The following is a 21964-nucleotide window of genomic DNA, read 5'->3' on the forward strand; positions in this document are numbered from 1 at the left end:
CCGTCGTGTGTTTATCGCTTGCATTTTCATGAACAAAGAGACGCGTCCTTCGGCCGGTCAAACATAATGGCAAGTCTGTATTGATAATATTACGTTACGATGGCAAGCTAGCAAGTGGCAAACTGATGCATGACCGGCCCCAGAGATTTTATGGAAAATCTGATATTTAATCGCTAGATGACATTTTATGTAATTTTATGATGAAGAAAAAAATGCCAAGATTTGGATGGTTATTGAATAACCAATGCATTGGGAATGCCTTATTATCATTTGATTTAAAAGTTCTCAGACAAGTTATGCCAGTCAATTCAACACGTAGTCTTTCTCTGGCGATTACAGCATCACCAGCGAAACGTCGTACTCAATTTGTAAATATTGTGGGTTTGCTCTCTAGCACACCTTTGTTATAATTACGTAGTAACTAATTGGCACGTTTTGTTCATGTGCCAAACCTTACCAATTGGCTGTGTCGGGTGGAGGTGGGTTTACGACACATCTACATTTACGCGATCTAACCCAAAAAATGTATCATGAAGTTGTGTCAATACCAGCAAAGAAATGTAGGCCAATATCAAACTCGCGAATTGATCAGCGATTACAAATTCTGTCATAGCGCTTGCGGAATAAGTTCCATCACAGAGTGGAGTCGTGATTTAACCAACATTTCCTGGCAGCCAACAGCCACCCAGCCACCGGATCGACTTTCATAACATGCCATCTTGGCCTCCTCCCTTTTACGCTGGTGCAGGAGAAACAGAAAGAGCACGGCCTATGGCTGGCCCCGTGGTGAAACCATCGTCTCTAAGGGAGTAAACAGGAAGTGGAAGTCATTTGGCAGCGGAGTGGCAAAAGCCTCCGGGAACACCGATTATGCGTGGCCGTAAATATCAAATGGAAAGTACCGCAGCTGAATATCGCCAGCGTACAGGGACATGTCTGCTTGGAAACATACACACACACTCCCTGTGAAAACAGGCATCATTGCTTGGAAATTCTGTGATTTATGGCAAAAAAAAATTAAAGTTCAACAATCTAATCAGAAGTGTATCATGGCTCTTTGTAATATGCTTGTGATCTAATCAACGTGCCTCCTTGCCGTATCGAAATGTTCTGCAGAGGTACGCTATTCAAGTTCGAGTGTGTAAAAGGTGACAGGACACTGCATGAAAGCATATCACCATCACCCTGGGACAAACATTTGTGGGGTGGTGTGGACTCACGTCACGGAAAATGGAGGTGAAAATGTTATTTTATATGCTTCTTTTATGACTCTTGCCGATGACGATAACTACAAGGACATTTCTTCACCGCTAAAAATGTGTGTTCCATTGTGACACCTAAAATTCACATTTAAGAATGTGGATGACCTAAATGGGGTACTAAAAACATTTAAGCAGAACATGAGTTTGAGACTTGGAACAGGAACATGTGGAAAATCTATATGAATGTTTTCGAAGTTAAAACCTCTTCTCAGTTTAATCATTGAGGATGGTGCCATTGCCAGGTAATCCCGTTAAAGTAGTTACACCTGTACAAATACATGGTTTAAAACTAGGAGATGAATTACAGCAACTTCACATGTTGTATTGTTCGTCTCTAAACAGTATTATTTAGACAACGGTAATGCTTTATCCTTGTATAATTAGTTAATGTGCTGGTGCTAGGTGGATTATATGACAGACTCACATGAGGTTGTGGTGGTGGTGGTAGTCGTAGTGACAGCTTGTGGAGGCCTTCATGTAGCAGTGGATTGACCATGGCTGATGATGAATGTTTTCCTATGCAAGTTATCTCACTTTACCTAACACTGTACTTTGTTCAGCTTATAATGTTTTCTTAATACGTTCTTCACTTCATACGTCAGATTAGCCCAGTTGGCTTCGTACGGTGCGAAATAAGTTCAACATACATACATAGGAGTATGTTTACGTGTATAGTATGTGGCGCCAAACCAGGGGTTTTGAGATATAAAGGCAGATGGCTCGGAGAGAGGAGATTTTAAATAATACAATATGCATAGAGTACTTGACCAGAGCCAAACCTGGGATATAGTTTACCCAGAAATTGTAGAAAAATAATTAGCATTTTTTGAAAATACAACAATAATATACCCAAAGGACATACTACAAACCCCTTTTAAAAAACGGAAATATTGTCATTTTCTTCTCAGTCGATGTATTCATCTCCTTGTATTTACAACATGCATATACATATAGTGAGTGACCTTTCATCCAAGGCCACGAAATCCCATGAGTTTTCCCGTCATGAATCCTACTATGCGACCCTTTTCTGCGATCCACTGGCGTCTGGACATTTGTCCCAGCGTTGTCCGCCAGTGCGCCCGTGCGCACTGGCGCGAACAAGTAGGACAAAAAGAGTTAGGGTAATGGAAAGGGCCCCAAGGCAGGTCGTCAGCACACAAGGGGAGTGCTCATGCCAACTTCACCCCGCGTATCCTGTAATTACAACGCAACCAAAGGACCTGTTGTCACAACCCATCCTTCTGTGCCGCTTGCCATCTCTCTCTCGAGAGGAGCGACTCATGCTTCAGACCTAAACAAATCAGGTATTGCTCTGAACAGTTTATTCTGGTCAATGGACAAAGGGTTTTATTTAGGCCAAGTCTGAGTAAGTGCTACAACCCGCAGTGACACATTAACAGGATGAGAGGCTCGTTTAATGAAAATGTCCTCAAATCTCCAATCACTTAAACTTTATAAAGGCCGCTTACATGAGGAAACCGAAGTTAATTTGATGTTGTAACATAGCTTAACTAACATCGAGTAAAAACAAATTTCGCGGGGGTTAATCTGTAACTCACAATACTCCCTTATTACAATTCTAATAAACTTTAATATGGCATGTTTTTTTTGCATGCAAAACTACAGCATTCACTTTAAATGTCGATGAAATATTAGTTTATTTTTAATGTGGGAACTTCACCAAATGTACCTACTCCAGTTTACCTTTTTCCCAGAATAATTTTTCAACCAATGATGTGGGTTTATCGATTTTAATTGCGGAAGAGCATGGTGGAGGAAATGACTTGTTAAATATCCTCACTTCTGGAGGAACATTCATTATGTACAACGAATGGGGAAAAAAATACGCATCCAATCTAGATTTGAAGTTTTCGTGACTGCAAGGATTCATACTCTGTTTTTTTCGGTAAAGTCACGTAGGTAAAAAAAATGCACTGGATACAGTAATTTTGCTGTGACGGTTCCACCTGAAGACGGTCGCTTGTGTTGCCTCCGAAACGTCGTGCTTTAATTTATTTAAATTTTTTACCTACGTGACTTTACCGAAAAAACCGAAGAGTATAAATACGCATCCGTCGACCATAGCGCATGTTGTGCGCAGCATTTCTGTTGAACTTCTTTCGCACCGTACGTAGCTAATCGGAGCAGTCGGGTTGTGTACGTGCATACTTGACCCGCGTCAAGGTATGGTCTCATTGTTGACTTCATCATGTCTCAAAAACGACAAAAAACGATACGTGCAAGAGCCCAGTACGCCAGTGTGTGCACGTGCGACAACTGAACGCCCATATGGATACTTGCAAAAAAGCAAAACATCGGCTTTCTCTCCATGCACTTGTGTGCGTGCAAACGTGTAAGGAATCATTGTTGATTTACACAACGATTTACAGTTATTTTAAATGTTGGCACTGGGCTGATAAAAGGCAGCGGAATAATCCCTGTCGGTTGATGCATACGTGCGTGTACGTGGGTGCGAAAGTGATCTAAATGCAATTTCCTGTACACTCCCCAACACTTTTTATTCTGACCTAAATCGGGAACCATTTTAGGAAATTTGCAGATCTACTGAAAAGAGTGATTCAAAAAGAAACTGAGGTTGCATTACTTGCCACGGCAGCAGGAAGAGTGTGTATGCTGTTTGGTTAATGTGCAACACAAATGAGCCCAATAGGAGACCCATTACTGTTACAGGCAGTGACAATTAGGTCGACAGGACTCCTCTGAGGCAGCTTGGAAGATGATGGTCAGGCACACTCTGCAGAGCTAGGTGACAAAGTGACTGTCAATACTAAACACCATTTAAGTATCGTTCCTGTGACTATTTTACTCCAAGTTTGGATGAGTTTTGTCACCAGGAAAAGCCACAGACAAAAAGAATTGGGACTTTTTTCTCAAATTAAATATCGAACGCAATAACCTAAAACCAACGTTTTTAACCAAGTCATTCTCTTTATATTTTGGTGAAATATAGTCCGAAACTCTTTATCTATAACCGTATACTAATTCTCATACTCTTCAGTCTCCCAAAAAGCAACACGGTTGAAAATAGTACGCTACACTTGCTTTAACAATTTGCAGAAAATTATTCTTTTGTTCAACCCGAATAATGACTGATGGTGAAGAAAACATGAAATGTACTTGTTTGTTTGTAACTTTGAAGTCACCGTTGATTCTGTCGGAACAGAGATTCGTTAACAATCCTGCATACAAATCATAGCTGGATGAAGCCAAGAGCTCAAAATGAGGCAGTGAAGAGTTGCCCTTTGAGTTAAAAGCATCCCGTTCCGATGGCTTTCCTTTAGAGGTTTCATGGGCATCACACATGAGAAAATGGCTGACTGAATGCAACCTCCTGATGCTCTTTTCATTTGCCACTGAATGGAGCCCCTCGCACAATAAAAGCCTCTGCTGAAACACTAGCTAACATAGCAGGCTCAAAGTTTGGTAAATGCTTTGGTATATGACAAACTATAACTTACTACACGTAAAGAAGCAAATGTGTTTTCCTTCACTTATGCTAGTGGCCTGGTATTTAGAGCACGTAAAATTACACTTGGTTTGTCCACTATTATTTTCTTCTTTCACAAATTAACCACGGTGAACAATGGCCGATCAGACAATGTTAGCATCATAGATTTTACTTGGTGTGTGCAGACAAAATCGATCAGTGCACTGTTCTGCTGGGTCGCACAATAGGGCCCTTTCATGCTTCACAACTGCTGCCACCTTCACATAGCCGATGAGCTTGTTAGCACATCTCCTCTCTAATTCCAATCACGGATGCTACATATGGGCCTGGGCATGCCAAACTAAAAGTTCAATTGCGAATACTTTGAGCTCTGAATATATAGTTTAAATCACAGTATACGTTTGTCAAAATTCCAGAATTTGAAATGTACCTTTTTCCAAATGTCATTCTCTTCCTGCTGAAATCAATTATATCTATTGATCTACTTTGAGGCGTACAAAATCGTATACTGTAGGATCAGTCCCATCTGAGACGTAAAACTAAGGAATAGTTAATGTTCATCTTTTATTTTAATACCAAGAGCTGGCTTAGTGAGACATTTTTTGTTATTGAGCGATATCTCCATATCAATAGGAAGATCATCTTGCCCTGACAAGAATGCCAGATGGGAAATCTTTAAAAAGGTAATTCACTACTTTTCCCATGACACAACACACAATTCAAGGTCTATTTTTCATTCACGCAAATTAACAGATGGTGCACTTATTGGACATTATTCCCACAATGCCTTTGAACAAGTGCTCCCTGAGCTTGATAGCAAAGTGTGTAAACCACCAACACGATCTTACCCAGTCCCAGTGCCCATGTGAATTAAAAAGGCAAATTTGAATGTCACTTCAAGTGGACAACAAACAATATATTGATATAAAAACATTAGATAACGTCGAAACATCCCAAGTGTGTTGTAGGAGAACTCCTCATATCTGTGACCCCATGACCCCAGATTCCAATGATCTGCGACAGCCATAGGGCAGTGAAAACTCCTATAATCCACGGCTTTCTTTTTCCTTTTACGTGCAATTATTGATAATTATTTCCCCCACGGATAAATAGAGAAAATTCGCGGATAATCCGGTGGATAATAGGATCCATGATATTGGTCCGCCACATCACTGTGGATAAGAGAACGTCCATTGCACACGTGTACATGATATTTTTTTTACGTCACACAAATAAGCTTTCTACACCTAAAACTTCCTCTGCAATCAACAGAAACCTCCACAACATGCCCAACACACAAGCGCGCCAATGCTAAGCAGATAGCAATGACACCACGGGCAGCAAGAACCCACACATGGCACTGTGCTGACAGATGGCTCATGAAGGTGGCTTTTCTCCCCGTGCCCCATGAAGCCACTTACTCCCACCGTACCTCCCTACCATCCAACGCCTGTCACTCATTCTTTCTCAAGCCTGTATCCAGGGGAAGCGTGCACAATAGCTGGAGGAACCCCAGCTATTTCCCCTTGAAACGACTGAAACCTTCCTTACCTCCCAAGTCCCAGGCACCCCCACCCACTCAAGCTCTAGCCTCATACGTGAAATGCAAATTTTGTTCCCTGGATTGCTGTAAAAAGAGGCTGGATTTAGCGGCGTGTTTGTGTGTGGCTCCTTCGCAAGAAGAGGCATGCTTTGTTCTCAATGGATTGTAGGAGACCAAATAGAGGAATGTAGGTCACCGCTTTTCCTGCACGAGAAGAACAGCGCAGGACTGGGGTGCCCACACACACACAATTGAGTTCTGCAAAATCTTCATCACTTTCTCACTGATACTTTTAGGGCAGTCTCAAATTATCCCAAGCTACAAAATCTCTACATTAGCTATTATTGAAAATACTTGTTTTTGTATTTAGTTATGATGTATCAAGCAGGGAGTCGTATTTTCACTTTTCAACTGCAAGTAAAGCACTTTCATTTACTCTCCTACGAGTTTAGAACTAAATCAGTTCGCACGTGTAAAGTGTATGTTCTAAGAAAAAAATGTTCGGGAAAAAAAGAACGTTCGAAAAAGTTTAGCCTTAATATTTTTTTAGCAAAATTAGAAAAATACTGCTTGCACTTTCCACGCTTCAGCATTGACAAATAGATATTAATATGACTCAATGGGGTCATAAACGAAACACACATGGAATCACCTAAGCCACATAGCAACTGTATCTGGAAAAAAGCTTAGTCAATTAACAACGAGGGCACTGTAAAGCGGCATGTAAACATGAATCCCGCTCCACGTTTGGAGCTGAATAAGCACATTTTACGCTCTCGTTACTGAGCCCCGCCAGAAAAATATAGTGAACAGGCATTTTGTGTCATCGTCATGTTTACCAGCTACCACCACAACATGCAGCAACAACACTTGAGACATTAATAAAAACATGGTAAGTTTCGAAGCTTTGATTGCTCGTTTCATTTAGCCAGTACATTATGGCGTCAAGTAGAAGCCGTACATTTTTGAAGCGGTCGTTTTCAGTGTCGCGCGCAAAAAAAAAATGCAATGGCCGTGCAGAGTTTTTGAAATTTGTGAGCACATTTTAACACGACCCATCGCGATGAGCTAAAAAGCCTTTTGCCGTGCTCTCCGGGCACTGATTCATCGTGAGCCACGGCCGTATCATAGTTCTGCCGAAAACAGCTGGTGCTGCCCCTCCACACCTCGTTTCCACCTGATCCACGGACGCACAGGCAGAGTGAGTGTGGGATTAGAGGCGAGATTCATCCCGGCACTGCATCACCTGGCACCGAGAGAACTAAGGAGATCAGGGATCACGCAGCTTTGCTGGCTGTGCGAGATTGAATAAGAGCATCCCCCACAGAGAGGGAGGGCTGTGACTGTGACCCAGACCAAAAGCAGCCAAAACACAACCCGCAACAACACAAGGTTCCTTCGCAGGCACATTGTATGCGTGAATTCTACAAAGGCAAACGTATAGCCTTAACAGACTTTTTGAGCAAGTGCTGTTAGCGAGCACCTATAAAGGCCGGCACGGCACGTGAGAAAGATGGGTGGCTAGCACCACGCCCGGCCGCCTTTGTCTCCCTAGTACATACACACGCACACGGTAGAGTAACTAATATATGGACAGTATAAACAGGACAAAACTGTCTTCTTGGTTCTTTCCGTAAAGTCACGTAGAAGGGAAATAATAAAATAATACAAATTAAGCATAATAAAATACAATTCTCACGACGTTTCGGCCACAATGCAAGCAGCCGTCCTCAGGTGAAGAACAGGTCTGTCGGAAAGACAGCATTCTTCACCTGAGGACGGCTGCTTGCGTTGTGGCCGAAACGTCGTGAGAATTGTATTTTATTATGTTTTATTTTTATTATTTTATTATTTCCCTTCTACGTGACTTTACCGAAAGAACCAAGAAGATGAATCCTAGCAGTCACGAAAGCTTTAAATCGAAAAGGACAAAACTGGTTTTTTTTCACATTTCCAAAGAAACAATCACTAAAAACCATTCATAATCGCCACTCTGCACTCAACCAATACGAGTGATCGACTGTGCTGCTGACATGAGAAACGTTAGGCTCGTTAAAAGCTTGAATAGCGTGTGAAGAAAGTGCAGAGTGAACGCGTGGCAGTAGAGCGCCAAGTGGCACTCTAATGAGGCCACTCGGTTACCCCCTTGCCCGTCTCCCCCTGCTTTATCGGTGGTGTGCGGGATGATACATCAGTAGCATCGCATCACTCATTAGAGATCCTACGCAGGAGGACAACCACCAACCAAAAAACAGCGAGCGAGCACTCAGTCAAGGTGGGAGCTGAGAGAAGCCAATTGAGAGATTGCGGCAAGCTGAGCGAAGGTTGCCCATTAGTAATGTGAACTGGGGGTTGAATGGAGGGAGGTGACAGGGACCGCTGAGGGTTAGTGAAGAGATAGGGCCCCCCCAGAGAAAAGTCAGCGTAGAGGGGTCACCGAAAGGTAAGGTGGGCCACCAACAAAAAAGGGCATTCTGAGTGGGGCTTGAGATACGTGGGGTCAATAAGATAAATGAGTGACAGGGACGGCCAGGGGGAAGCAGGGTGAGCCACAGGAGGATGTGGGAGAAAATGAGGACACGGCAGGGGCAAGGCTTTTTCAGGATAGGCAAGGAGTAACGACCCAGAGAGGAGACAAAGTGCCAGGTCACAGTCCCCTTGGTGGTCTACGGAGATGCGTGAGGTCTACCAAGGGGGGGGGGGAGGGTGAAGGCACAGGGTTCATCTACAGACATCGCTATAATGTGGTGACAGCTGAAGCCCTATTGGCACTCAAAAGCAGAGGTTTTATATATAAAGGGGTCCTCCATACTACCCGAACACCTCACCCCACCACTCTCCTTGACCTCTCAAAACTTCTCCCGACCGTTTTACCCCATTGGGTGTCTGTGACCAGCTCACGTCAAGGCTCAACAAGAATAACTCATCCTAAAGGTCTTCCAGGGCACCTCACTCCAATGGTCATCAAGACCATCACATTTCAAGGGTCATCAAGAACAAATAATTCCAATGGGCATCAAGAAGGTCAAATACCAATAATGGTAATCAGAACATCATTAACATCACGAGGGTCATCAAGATCACCTCATTCCAAGGGTCAAGAACATCATATTTCAATGGTCATCAAGAACATCACATCCCAATGATCATAAAAACACATTATTTTTTTTTATCAAATAAGGCCCACTGAGTCATGTCGTTCTTTTCAGAAGCGACCTGGCCACAAATGATAGCTCAACGAAGCGGCTAATGTGTAAGTTTATAGCAGCAAATACTCTAAACGCATGTTGTTCCTAAACGTAGAGGTAAAAATCGGATGACCCGGAGACAAATCCACGCGACCACGAGGAGAACATGCAAACTCCAAATATACAAGCATCAGGGTCGGGATCGGGATCGAACTCACGACCTCCTGCATACCAGGCGAGGTAGTTAACATCTCCTAGCCACCGTGATGATGATGAGAGAGACACACAAACTCCAAATATACAGCAGCAGGCGTCAGTCAGGGTTGGTGATCGAACCCACGACCTCCTGCACACCAGGCGAGTTAGTTAACATCTCCTAGCCATCGTGATGATGATAATGATAGACACACAAACTCCAAATATACAGCAGCAGGCGTCAGGGTTAGTAATCGAACCCACGACCTCCTGCACACCAGGCGAGCTAGTTAACATATCCTAGCCACCGTGATGATGATAGAGACACACAAACTCCAAATATACAGCAGCAGGCGTAAGGGTTGGTGACCGAACCCACGACCTCCTGCACACCAGGCGAGGTAGTTAACATCTCCTAGCCACCGTGATGATGATGAGAGAGACACACAAACTCCAAATATACAGCAGCAGGCGTCAGGGTTGGTGACCGAACCCACGACCTCCTGCACACCAGGCGAGGTAGTTAACATCTCCTAGCCACCGTGATGATGATGAGAGGGACACACAAACTCCAACTATACAGCAGGTGTCAGGGCCAGGATCGAACCCACGACCTCCTGTATACCAGGCGAGGTAGTTAACATCTCCTAGCCACCGTGATGACGATGAGAGAGACACGCAAACTCCAAATATACAGCAGCAGGCGTCAGGGTTAGTAATCGAACCCACGACCTCCTGCACACCAGGCGAGGTAGTTAACATCTCCTAGCCACCGTGATGATGATAGAGACACGCAATCTCCAAATATACAGCAGCAGGCGTCAGGGTTGGTGATCGAACCCACGACCTCCTGTATACCAGGCGAGGTAGTTAACATCTCCTAGCCACCGCAATCTCAATGTTCATCAAGAACACCTCCATCGCAAGGGCCCAGAGACGACTTACTCTCTTGTATGGCGCCATGAGAGTTAGTTTGCAAGGTGGTTACTGTATTACTGTACAGTAATACAGTAACCGAGTTCATCAACCCTCTGGGTTGGATACACAAACGAGGGGGTGGGAGGGGAGGAGGCTGGTAAGCAACTTGTTTTTGTGTGTTGCAAGTCAACCGGTGGCTTCCATGTGGGTAAACTCACGCCGTGGGAATGTGGAATTTCCACCAGCGGCCTCGTCCGTAAGACTTGAGGCGGTCGCCGTTCTCTCCACGCTTATCTGAGATTGTTTTATTAAAAACTGATATAGTATTGGCCAGTAGTAACTAAGTTTTTATTTATTTTTGCAACAGAAACTTCTCCACAAATCTGTCTGCCCGCCTGATGATGTCGGTTATTGATTACTACTCGATTGTGTAAAATGATGCCGATGTATTTATCTCCCAACCACACAACCGGTGTTGCTGTACCAGTAACGAACTTGCCGCCACGTTCTGTTGACGCCACGTGTATATTGACGAGCTCAAACACCGCCATAATCACCTCCCCCCCCAACAACAACAAACACAGCTATATGATGGCCGATATTTGACGCGAAAGCCTTTACTTAACTTCGTGTTCAACTGGCAACAACAACATGGACAAGTTCACAAGACAGTGGGAAAAAAGATAGCAGCAGCAGCGATAACAACAACAGCAGCAGCAGAGGCCACACAACACGCAACGTTTGCACGTGTCGTGTGGCCCCCCTTACTGCCCCCCTATCCCTGTGCCTCGTGCCCCCCCTTACTGCCCCCCTATCCATGAACACTCTAACCAGTTTACCCCTCGCCCTGTATCCCCGTGACCCCTACTCCTCGTCCCCCTATCCCTTTATCGGGTACCCCTCTCACATCACCCCCTTGCATCGTAGTGAACTATCACCTAGCCGTAGTAATCCCATATCACTGTACCCATACCCGCTACCCCTGCATCCACAATAGGTCGTATCCCTTACACCAGTAACCGCTGTCCCCTCACCACTCATCCCCCTTGTCCCGTACCCCAACCCTATTACATTATCCCCTAGACTCCAGTCACACATCCCCGTGTCTCCTATTCCCGTGTAGCCCTGTCCCCTATCCCCATACCCCCTGGCATTGTCCCCTATCCCCTCTGTCCCCCATAACTATCCCCCCTATCCCTGTGCCCCCCTATCACTAACCCCATACCCCCTATCCCTGTGCCCCCCTATCACTAACCCCATACCCCTTATCCCTGTGCCCCCCTATCGCTATACCCCATACCCCCTATCCCTGTGCCCCCCTATCGCTATACCCCATACCCCCTATCCCTGTGCCCCCCTATCACTATACCCCATACCCCCTATCCCTGTGCCCCCCTATCGCTAACCTCATACCCCCTATCCCTGTGCCCCCTATCGCTATACCCCATACCCCCCTATCCCTGTGGCCCCCTATCGCTATACCCCATACCCCCTATCCCTGTGCCCCCCTATCACTATACCCCATACCCCCTATCCCTGTGCCCCCCTATCGCTAACCTCATACCCCCTATCCCTGTGCCCCCCTATCGCTATACCCCATACCCCCTATCCCTGTGCCCCCCTATCGCTATACCCCCTATCCCTGTGCCCCCCTATCGCTATACCCCCTATCCCTGTGCCCCCCTATCGCTAACCCCATACCCCCTATCCCTGTGCCCCCCTATCGCTAACCCCATACCCCCCTATCCCTGTGCCCCCTATCGCTATATCCATACCCCCTAGCCCTGTGCCCCCCTATCACTAACCCCATACCCCCTATCCCTGTGCCCCCCTATCGCTATACCCCATACCCCCTATCCCTGTGCCCCCCTATCGCTATACCCCATACCCCCTATCCCTGTGCCCCCCTATCGCTATACCCCATACCCCCTATCCCTGTGCCCCCCTATCGCTATACCCCATACCCCCTATCCCTGTGCCCCCCTATCGCTATACCCCATACCCCCTATCCCTGTGCCCCCCTATCGCTATATCCCATACCCCCTATCCCTGTGCCCCCCTATCGCTATATCCCCTTATCTACGTCCCCTGCCCCCCCCCCCCCCCCCACGTGCCTCTCCTCCGCCCGTCTTCAAGTTGCCGCTGAATCCGGCGGCTTCTGCTCAACTTGTAGGAGTGGAACTGGCGGTGGGCCTGGTCGAGACCCCCCACCCCCTCCATCGTGGGACTCCCCCAGAGAATCCCCGTCGGTTGTGGGGGGGGGGGGTGCCCCCCTTAAGTCTCCAGAAGCAACAGTGGAGGAGGAGGAGGTGATGGTGGTGGTGGTCCCGGCAGGGATAACGGTGCCGAGCGGACGCACCGAGAGGCACCGTTAGTCGCTCCGGGGAGGAGTTGCCCAGGTGCGAGCCCCCTCCTAACACCTCCTCACTCCTCATCCTCTTGCTCTCTCTCTCTTTCCCCTACAACCCTCCCTACTTACACCACTCAACCCCCGGCACCGGACGAATCCCACCGGTGTGAAGAACGAACATCGCGCGTGGGTGGACGACGACGACGACGACGCAGCAGCAGCAGGTCCCCCAAGCTCAACTCATTCCACTCACCGTGCTTGCGACGAGGGTTCGCCTGCTTCCTGCGCTTACACCTGCGCGGCTCGGCCATGTCGCCGCCTGTTCGGCGACTGTGGTGGTGGTGGTGGTCGTGGTGGTGGTGGTGGTCGTGGTGATGATGGGGAGGAGGAGGAGGAGGAGCGGGGGTTGGGGGCGAGGTGCTGCTTCCTCGGCGCCGCGGCTGTGCGCACTCATCCCGCGGCCCCGTCGCATTTAAATACGCGCCTCCCCCGCTCGGCTCGGCTCTTCACTCCTCTCACTCCACTCACTCACTCACTCGTCCACTCTCTCTCGCTCTCTCTCTCGCTCGCTCACTCCACGCACTCCACCCTCTCGCTCGCTCACTCCACTCGTATTAACTCGCACACGCGTTGCGCGCTCTCTCTCTCTCTCTTTTACGCACACTCTGACACGCGCTCACTCGCTCACACTCTCACACACACTCACCACGTTCACTCTCACTCACGTTCACACTCACACACACACTCACTCTGACACGCGCTCACTCGCTCACACTCTCACACACACTCACCACGTTCACTCTCACTCACGTTCACACTCACACACACACTCACTCTGACACGCGCTCACTCGCTCACACTCTCACACACACTCACCACGTTCACTCTCACTCACGTTCACACGCACACACACACTCACTCTGACACGTGCTCACTCGCTCACACTCTCACACACACTCACCACGTTCACTCTCACTCACGTTCACACTCACACACACACTCACTCTGACACGCGCTCACTCGCTCACACTCTCACACACACTCACCACGTTCACTCTCACTCACGTTCACACTCACACACACACTCACTCTGACACGCGCTCACTCGCTCACTCACCACGTTCACACACACTCACCACGTTCACTCTCACTCACGTTCACACTCACACACACACTCACTCTGACACGCGCTCACTCGCTCACACTCTCACACACACTCACCACGTTCACTCTCACTCACGTTCACACTCACACACACACTCACTCTGACACGCGCTCACTCGCTCACACTCTCACACACACTCACCACGTTCACTCTCACTCACGTTCACACTCACACACACACTCACTCTGACACGCGCTCACTCGCTCACACTCTCACACACACTCACCACGTTCACTCTCACTCACGTTCACACTCACACACACACTCACTCTGACACGCGCTCACTCGCTCACACTCACACACACACTCACCACGTTCACTCTCACTCACGTTCACACTCACACACACACTCACTCTGACACGTGCTCACTCGCTCACACTCTCACACACACTCACCACGTTCACTCTCACTCACGTTCACACTCACACACACACTCACTCTGACACGTGCTCACTCGCTCACTCACCACGTTCACTCTCACACAAACTCACGTTCACTCTCACCCACGTTCACGCTCACACACACTCACCACGTTCACTCTCACTCACGTTCACACTCACACACACACTCACTCTGACACGTGCTCACTCGCTCACTCACCACGTTCACTCTCACACAAACTCACGTTCACTCTCACCCACGTTCACGCTCACACACACTCACCACGTTCACGCTCACACACACACGTTCACTCTGACACGCGCTCACTCGTTCACTCACTCACCTTCTCATCAACGTTCACTCTCAATCACGTTCACTCTCACACACACTCACCACGTTCACTCTCACACACACTCACCACGTTCACTCTCACACACTCACCACGTTCACTCTCACACACGTTCACCATGTTCACTCTCACACACACCCACGTTCACTCTCACACACACTCACCACGTTCACTCTCACACGTTCACCATGTTCACTCTCACACACAATCACGTTCACTCTCACACTCACCACGTTCACTCTCACACGTTCACCATGTTCACTCTCACACACACTCACCACGTTCACTCTCACACACGTTCACCACGTTCACTCTCACACACACTCACCCACACTCACGTTCACTCTCACACTCACCACGTTCACTCTCACACACACTCACCGCTCACTCTCACACACACTCACCACGGTCACTCTCACACTCACCACGTTCACTCTCGCACACACTCACCGCTCACACTCACACACACTCACTCTCACACACACTCACCACGGTCACTCTCACACTCACCACGTTCACTCTCACACACACTCACCGCTCACACTCACACACACTCACCACGGTCACTCTCACACTCACCACGTTCACTCTCACACTCACCACGTTCACTCTCGCACACACTCACCGCTCACACTCATACACACTCACTCTCACACACACTCACCACGGTCACTCTCACACTCACCACGTTCACTCTCGCACACACTCACCGCTCACACTCACACACACTCACTCTCACACACACTCACTACGGTCACTCTCTCACTCACCACGTTCACTCTCACACTCACCACGTTCACTCTCACACACTCACCGCTCACTCACTCACACGCTCACCGCTCACTCTTTCACTCACTCACCCTCTCACTCACGTTCACTCTCACACACAATCACGTTCACTCTCACACACACCCACGTTCACTCTGACACGCGCTCACCGTTCACTCACTCACACGCTCACTCACGTTCACTCGTTCACTCACTCACGCTCACCGCTCACTCGCTCGCTCACTCACTCACTCACCCTCTCACCCACGTTCACTCTCACACTCACGTTCACTCTGACACGCGCCCACCGCTCACTCACACGCTCACTCACTCGTTCACTCACTCACCCTCTCACCCACGTTCACACTCAATCACGTTCACTCTCACACACACTCACGTTCACTCTGACACGCGCTCACCGCTCACTCACTCACACGCTCACTCACGTTCACTCTCAATCACGTTCACTCTCACACACAGCCACGTTCACTCTGACACGCACTCACCGCTCACACGCTCACTCACGTTCGTTCACGTTCACTCTCACACACAGCCACGTTCACTCTGACACGCACTCACCGCTCACACGCTCACTCACGTTCGTTCACGTTCACTCTCACACACACTCACGTTCACTCTGACACGCACTCACCGCTCACACGCTCACTCACGTTCACTCTCAATCACGTTCACTCTCAATCACGTTCACTCTCACACACAGCCACGTTCAGTCTGACACGCGCTCACCGCTCACTCACTCACACGCTCACTCACTCGTTCACTCACTCACCATCTCAATCACGTTCACACTCAATCACGTTCACTCTGACACGCGCTCACCGCTCACTCACTCACCCTCTCACTCACGTTCACACTCACCCACACCCACGTTCACACTCACACACACTCACGTTCACACTCAATCACGTTCACACTCAATCACGTTCACGCTCACACGCACGCTGCCTCGCTCGCTCGCTCACTCGAGCGCTTATGTGATGCCCCTTCGCCTGTGCATTGTGGTGTAGTTGCGTGTCTGCCTGTCCACCCGGGTGATCGCCTGCCTCGCAGAGGCACCTGCCTGTGTACCTGCTGTCTGGTCTGTCTCGTTTAATGTGGCACGCGTCTGCTCATCGGATAATTTGTTCATATTTCTGTTTGATCGCCTGTGTGTTTCACTGCTTATATGTCGGATGAATTTGTCTATTCGCCTGTCCATCTCAGCACACATCTGCCTGTTCATCTGTTTGTCTCATTGGGCAGCTGTCCACATCCCGGACCCCTCTTTGTATCACCAGGCCTCTGACTCTGTCTCACTGGACACGTGTTTGTACGTTCACACATCTGACCACCTCTCCTGTCTGTCCCACTCCCTGCATGTCTTTCTCATCGAACACCTGACTTTGACCATCTACCTGCACCACTGCCTGATCATCAGTCTCACGAGCCACCGGGCTGCCGAGCTACCTGTTACTGCACACCTGTACGTCTATACTCGTTGGTTCTTTCGGTAAAGTCACGTAGGTGAAAAAAAATAATAAAAAAAGATATAATAATAAAATAATAAAAATAGAAATAACTAAATGAAATCACGACGTTTCGATCGCAATACAAGTAATCATCATCAGGTGTGAAACCACAGCGAGAAAAAAACTCAACTCGCTGTGGTTTCACACCTGATGATGATTGCTTGTGTTGCGATCGAAACGTCGTGATTTAATTTAGTTATTTCTATTTTTTTTTATTACTCTTTTTTTTCACCTACGTGACTTTACCGAAAGAACCAAAGAGTATGGATCCTTGCCGTCACGAAAACGTCAAACCTGTGCGTCTGTCTTACAGCCACTCTGTCTCACTCTCTGCTAAAATACTTACCCAACTACTTAAGTTTGTCTATCCGTGTATTTGTCTGACTACCTATCAATTCCATCTCCCTATCCATCCGTCTGCTTATCCATTTATCATCTTATCTGTTCGTGTACCTGTTCAATCGTTTGTCTGGCCGTTTTATCGTCCATATGGCAACCCACCTATCAACCTGTCAACCTGCCTATCTACCTATATGACTACTCGTCTTTCAATGTGTCAATCCACTATTCTTATCTTGCACGTCTCTCTATATAACTGCCTGCTTTTATTAGTTATTACTTAGTGTGTCTGTCCATCTTGCTGTTCACTATGCTGGCAGTCTGTCTCATATCATCATATATACCTGTCAATGTATCTGCCTGTGTGTGTATTTTACAGTTGTTCCATCGACCTAATCACCTGCCTGTGACATTCCCCTGTATGAACCTGTCCATTTCTGTGTCTGTCTTATCTGTCAGCCAGTTCGTATTATGTAATCATGGGGGCAACGATTGCATGGAGAATACGTATGTTCAACTTCTTTCGCACCGTACGTAGCCCGCCGTGCTAATCGACGACAGGACTCGGGACCTATGCTAGTAACTTGTGACACATGGGGATGCAGGCAGTGGGACACAGCCTTGCCATGGAGATGAGGAGAGACAACATGGGACATGCATAACCGTATTCCTGTACAGGGGAAGTGAGTTCTCAGGCCCATGCGGCGTACATCCGTTTCAATACGTGCAAAGCAACAACAACAAAATAAAGATTTGTTTGTGTTTCTCCCTTGTGATGGGACTTTGTAGGATGAACGTTGACATTTATAAGGGCACCACGGGGTGACCAATACGGTCTGAATTGATCTGTAATAAGGTAGGGCACTGATAAGGGGTTTGTCAGGTATAGACATGGCCACATGAGACCATCTCAATACACTGAGACAAGCAGAAAACAACAGCGTATGGTATGAGGAATGGACACAGGGACGGACACATGGAAATTCTGCCAGAACACCGGGAAACACCACGACACGACCGGTTTGTATGTGTCACGATGTGTTTCCGATCACATGATCACTGTAAAGTGGTCGTTGAGACGCGAGGTTGTGACATCGGGCACTGAACGCGGAGGCGCGAGTCGGTTATTCCTCGGGCAAATCACTGAGTGTGTGGACACATTCCAGGAATGCGTATTTGCCTATTTGCTCTTTGCAATTGTGATTATATGAATAAAATATAACCGAGCCCAATAACGAATTAAATATAATGGGCACTAATTTGCACATTCACATTCTTTAGTAAATGTATATAACTTTTAAAGCAAGTTTTACAACTGCTGCAATAGATTAGTGGTTTATGTGCTGTAGAATGTACAATTATAAATTATATTGGGTTGTTTTTACAAGAGTTATGAATAATTGAGTAAAGGAATGTATGTTGATGTATGAAAATAAACATCGCTAGGAATCAAAACACAGCTCGCATGCATCATTACATGTCAAATATGAAGCAAAAACCAACTTAACTTGAACCTTTTGCCTCCATGGGAAATTGGACGCCTTTTCAGGTGCGTTTAACATCTTCTAATTCCAGCTTGAAACCACTTCAGAGTTTGTCAATCGGCACAATTATTGACGGCAGACCTCGATCCAAATCACTGAATGAGAGGCGAGCGAGAGAAGCTTTGAGTGCTTTTAGACCACTGGATTTGAGAGTGAAAAGCAACGTACCAATGTGCCCCAAGTGTGTCATCGGCGCATATTATCCTGCTGTTGCATATGGATGAAAAAGACATTCACACTGATGAAGAAAATTGAGAACTTTCTGAAAAATGCACGAAGATGAGTGGAGAGGCCGCATGTTTAGAATGACACAAATATACAGAGATGCACATGGATCAGAGAACATGCACAAGTTACAGACATCAAGTTAACTTCGTAAAAGCAAGTAGGCTAGAAGCGGAAACACACCACGAGAAGAGATAATGGCCGATGGCTAACACTGATGACGGAATGGCAGCCAAAAGGAGGGAACGCGTCTGAGAAGATGACCGCTGTGAAGAGAGACTTATGAGATCAGCTGATGTGCGGGCCCCATATGATTGTGGTTTCGCGCGAGACCATGGGACATGGCGATTCACCTGATGACTTGGGGAATCCTGTGGATTTGAACTTTAACTAATTTATACGAAAGCACAGCAACGAAAAATCAAATTCGGAGGTATACAGCACGAGATGGCAACTCTTAGTCAAACCTTATATTCTACTTTGAAATAAGATCACAGCTGAAGTAACATTATAAATACGTGTATACTCTCCCTGGCAGAAAATGAACATCTTCACATGTTGCCCAACTGCCATTTACTCAGGAAATATAAACAGTATAGTTCTCTCATTTCTCCCGCATAGAGTACACACCGCGAGATTCTTGTGACAACCTGTCCATGTACGTTACACGTGCAGTGCACGGGGGGGACGTCACTGAGTACGTGGGCAAGGGCTCAAGGAGGCCACGTGAGAGATCGAGCAGCTCCTCCGAGGTGCTCATCCCCCCCCCCACCTGACCCGGCGCTTGCCTGATCCCAGCAGACCAGACGGAGAGAATCGGGTTTCCTGTCTCGCCATTCCAGCACCCGGCGAGTTCACGGATTCTCCAAGTGCTTATCTGGAGATCGCAAACTTGGCCTCCGCTGTTGCTCGTGGATTGGCACATTTGCAGTGTATCCGGTTACATTATGAGAGTCTAACTTCACGTTGTCATTCCAAGTGAGCCCGGAGGCTGTCCAGGATTGTTAAATTCTAGATTTGAAGCTTTCGTGACTGCAAGGATTCATATTCTTAGATTTTTTTCGGTAAAGTCATGTAGGTAAAACATAAAAAAAGTAAAATAAAATAAAAATCACGACGTTTCGGAGGCAACACAAGCTTCCGTCTTCAGGTGGTACCGTCACAGCCACGACAGCTGTATCAAGTAAATGAGAGATTGCAGGAGCTACCACTCAGCTACCACTGAGCTACCACTGAGGAGCTACCACTCAGCTACCACTACCACTGAGTGGTAGCTCCTGCAATCTCTCATTTACTTGATACAGCTGTCGTGGCTGTGACGGTACCACCTGAAGACGGAAGCTTGTGTTGCCTCCGAAACGTCGTGATTTTTATTTTATTTTACTTTTTTAATGTTTTACCTACGTGACTTTACCGAAAAAACCTAAGAATAGGATTGTTAAAGGATGGAATGATATACTGTCGAGGCAGAGTATGTGAGGTATTTAAGGTCCCTGACACCTGCCTTTGCCACTCAACAGAAAGATGCTACCTGATCCGTGCGCCTAATTTTTATTGACACTTTTATAATAAATAAAAATCACCTGATGCCAAACACACTTTTAACCTCTGGCCATTTCCAGGTAATGTAAACTTATGACGAGTGTCATTATCTAAAAGGTACTTCAAATAGGCATTTCGACATACAGGATAACAACTTTACTTTGATTAGGGAATTGTAATTACATTGCAGTGTTATCAAGACCAGAGTCCAAAGTACATTGGCTCATGTTATCTTGTTTACTGGACCCTGACATGAAACGTGCTACACTGGGCGTATTTTATCTAAAGCATATTGAAGAACACCTCAGACACTATTGCAAACATGGAACAAATGCATTGAGTAATGGACTGTTTTTTGTCTACAATTCCAACATACAGGGTTGTGCCAGTATTGGTCATTTATTTATACCGAACATCTCATGACAAAATAGAAAAGCAGAAGAGTTGATGTCGTATGACCTCTGGGATTTTTAATACGAGGAAGCGTGTCACAGACTATCTCTTCTAAATTCAGGCCACCATGCAATGACTAAGAGCAGTGGCAAGTGATAAATGTACTATGTATGCTGAACTTCTTTCACACCGTACGTAGCCAACCGTTGTAATCGGAGGCGCGGGCATATCTGAGCGGCTCCTGCCTACCCCTTTAACCCCACTCTGAGACCTCATGGTGCCCCCACCCTCGAGAAGCAGTGATCCAGCAGTGGATGGAAACAGGGCTGTAAATGATTGTATTTGTCTTATCTCCGTTGGCGTCTGAATAAAAGGACACGCTTGCGAGGAGTTGGCCGACACGCAGCCATGCTAAAGCTCTGAGTAGGCCTTGGTATGCCATTGGCTGGCAGATGGAGTTGATGTATGTGGTATTGAGACGTGTTTAAGTCAGGTAATGAGATATGTCTATGATAGCAGCGCTCGGTGCGTGGAGGAGGAAATTTGCTATTGATCTCATCGTCTCTGTCCTCATCCTTAGGCGAAACATATATTTGGCATCCACTATTGAATGCTAAATGTTTCATAGTTATGTAATGGTTTTAATGATTGTGAATTGTCAATGTGTGATTGCGGCTGATGACGACTTACGAATGCCTTCATTCAGTAGTGTATTGTGGATGATGGTATGATTTGGCAGGTGGTAATCGCTACAGGAAACTAAACAAACACTTCCCTTTCTGCTTTGGCCCTAGCACTGTTCG

The 21964-nt window shown here is 47.0% G+C and overlaps 1 protein-coding gene across 1 annotated transcript in view; it reads right to left on the bottom strand.

The window, feature by feature from the left end:
- LOC144726636 (zinc finger E-box-binding homeobox 2-like) overlaps positions 1 to 13736 on the bottom strand; it is a 48820-nt gene extending 35084 nt beyond the window's left edge. The window contains exon 1 of the mRNA XM_078605417.1: positions 13179 to 13736. Coding sequence (XP_078461543.1) covers positions 13179 to 13236 — 58 coding nt within the window. The 5' untranslated portion in view covers positions 13237 to 13736. The remainder of the gene's footprint in view (positions 1 to 13178) is intronic.
- Positions 13737 to 21964: the final 8228 nt, after the last annotated feature.

This window comes from Lampetra planeri, chromosome 1, assembly GCF_965212315.1.
Source record: "Lampetra planeri chromosome 1, kcLamPlan1.2.h2, whole genome shotgun sequence".
Taxonomy (NCBI): Eukaryota; Metazoa; Chordata; class Hyperoartia; order Petromyzontiformes; family Petromyzontidae; genus Lampetra; species Lampetra planeri.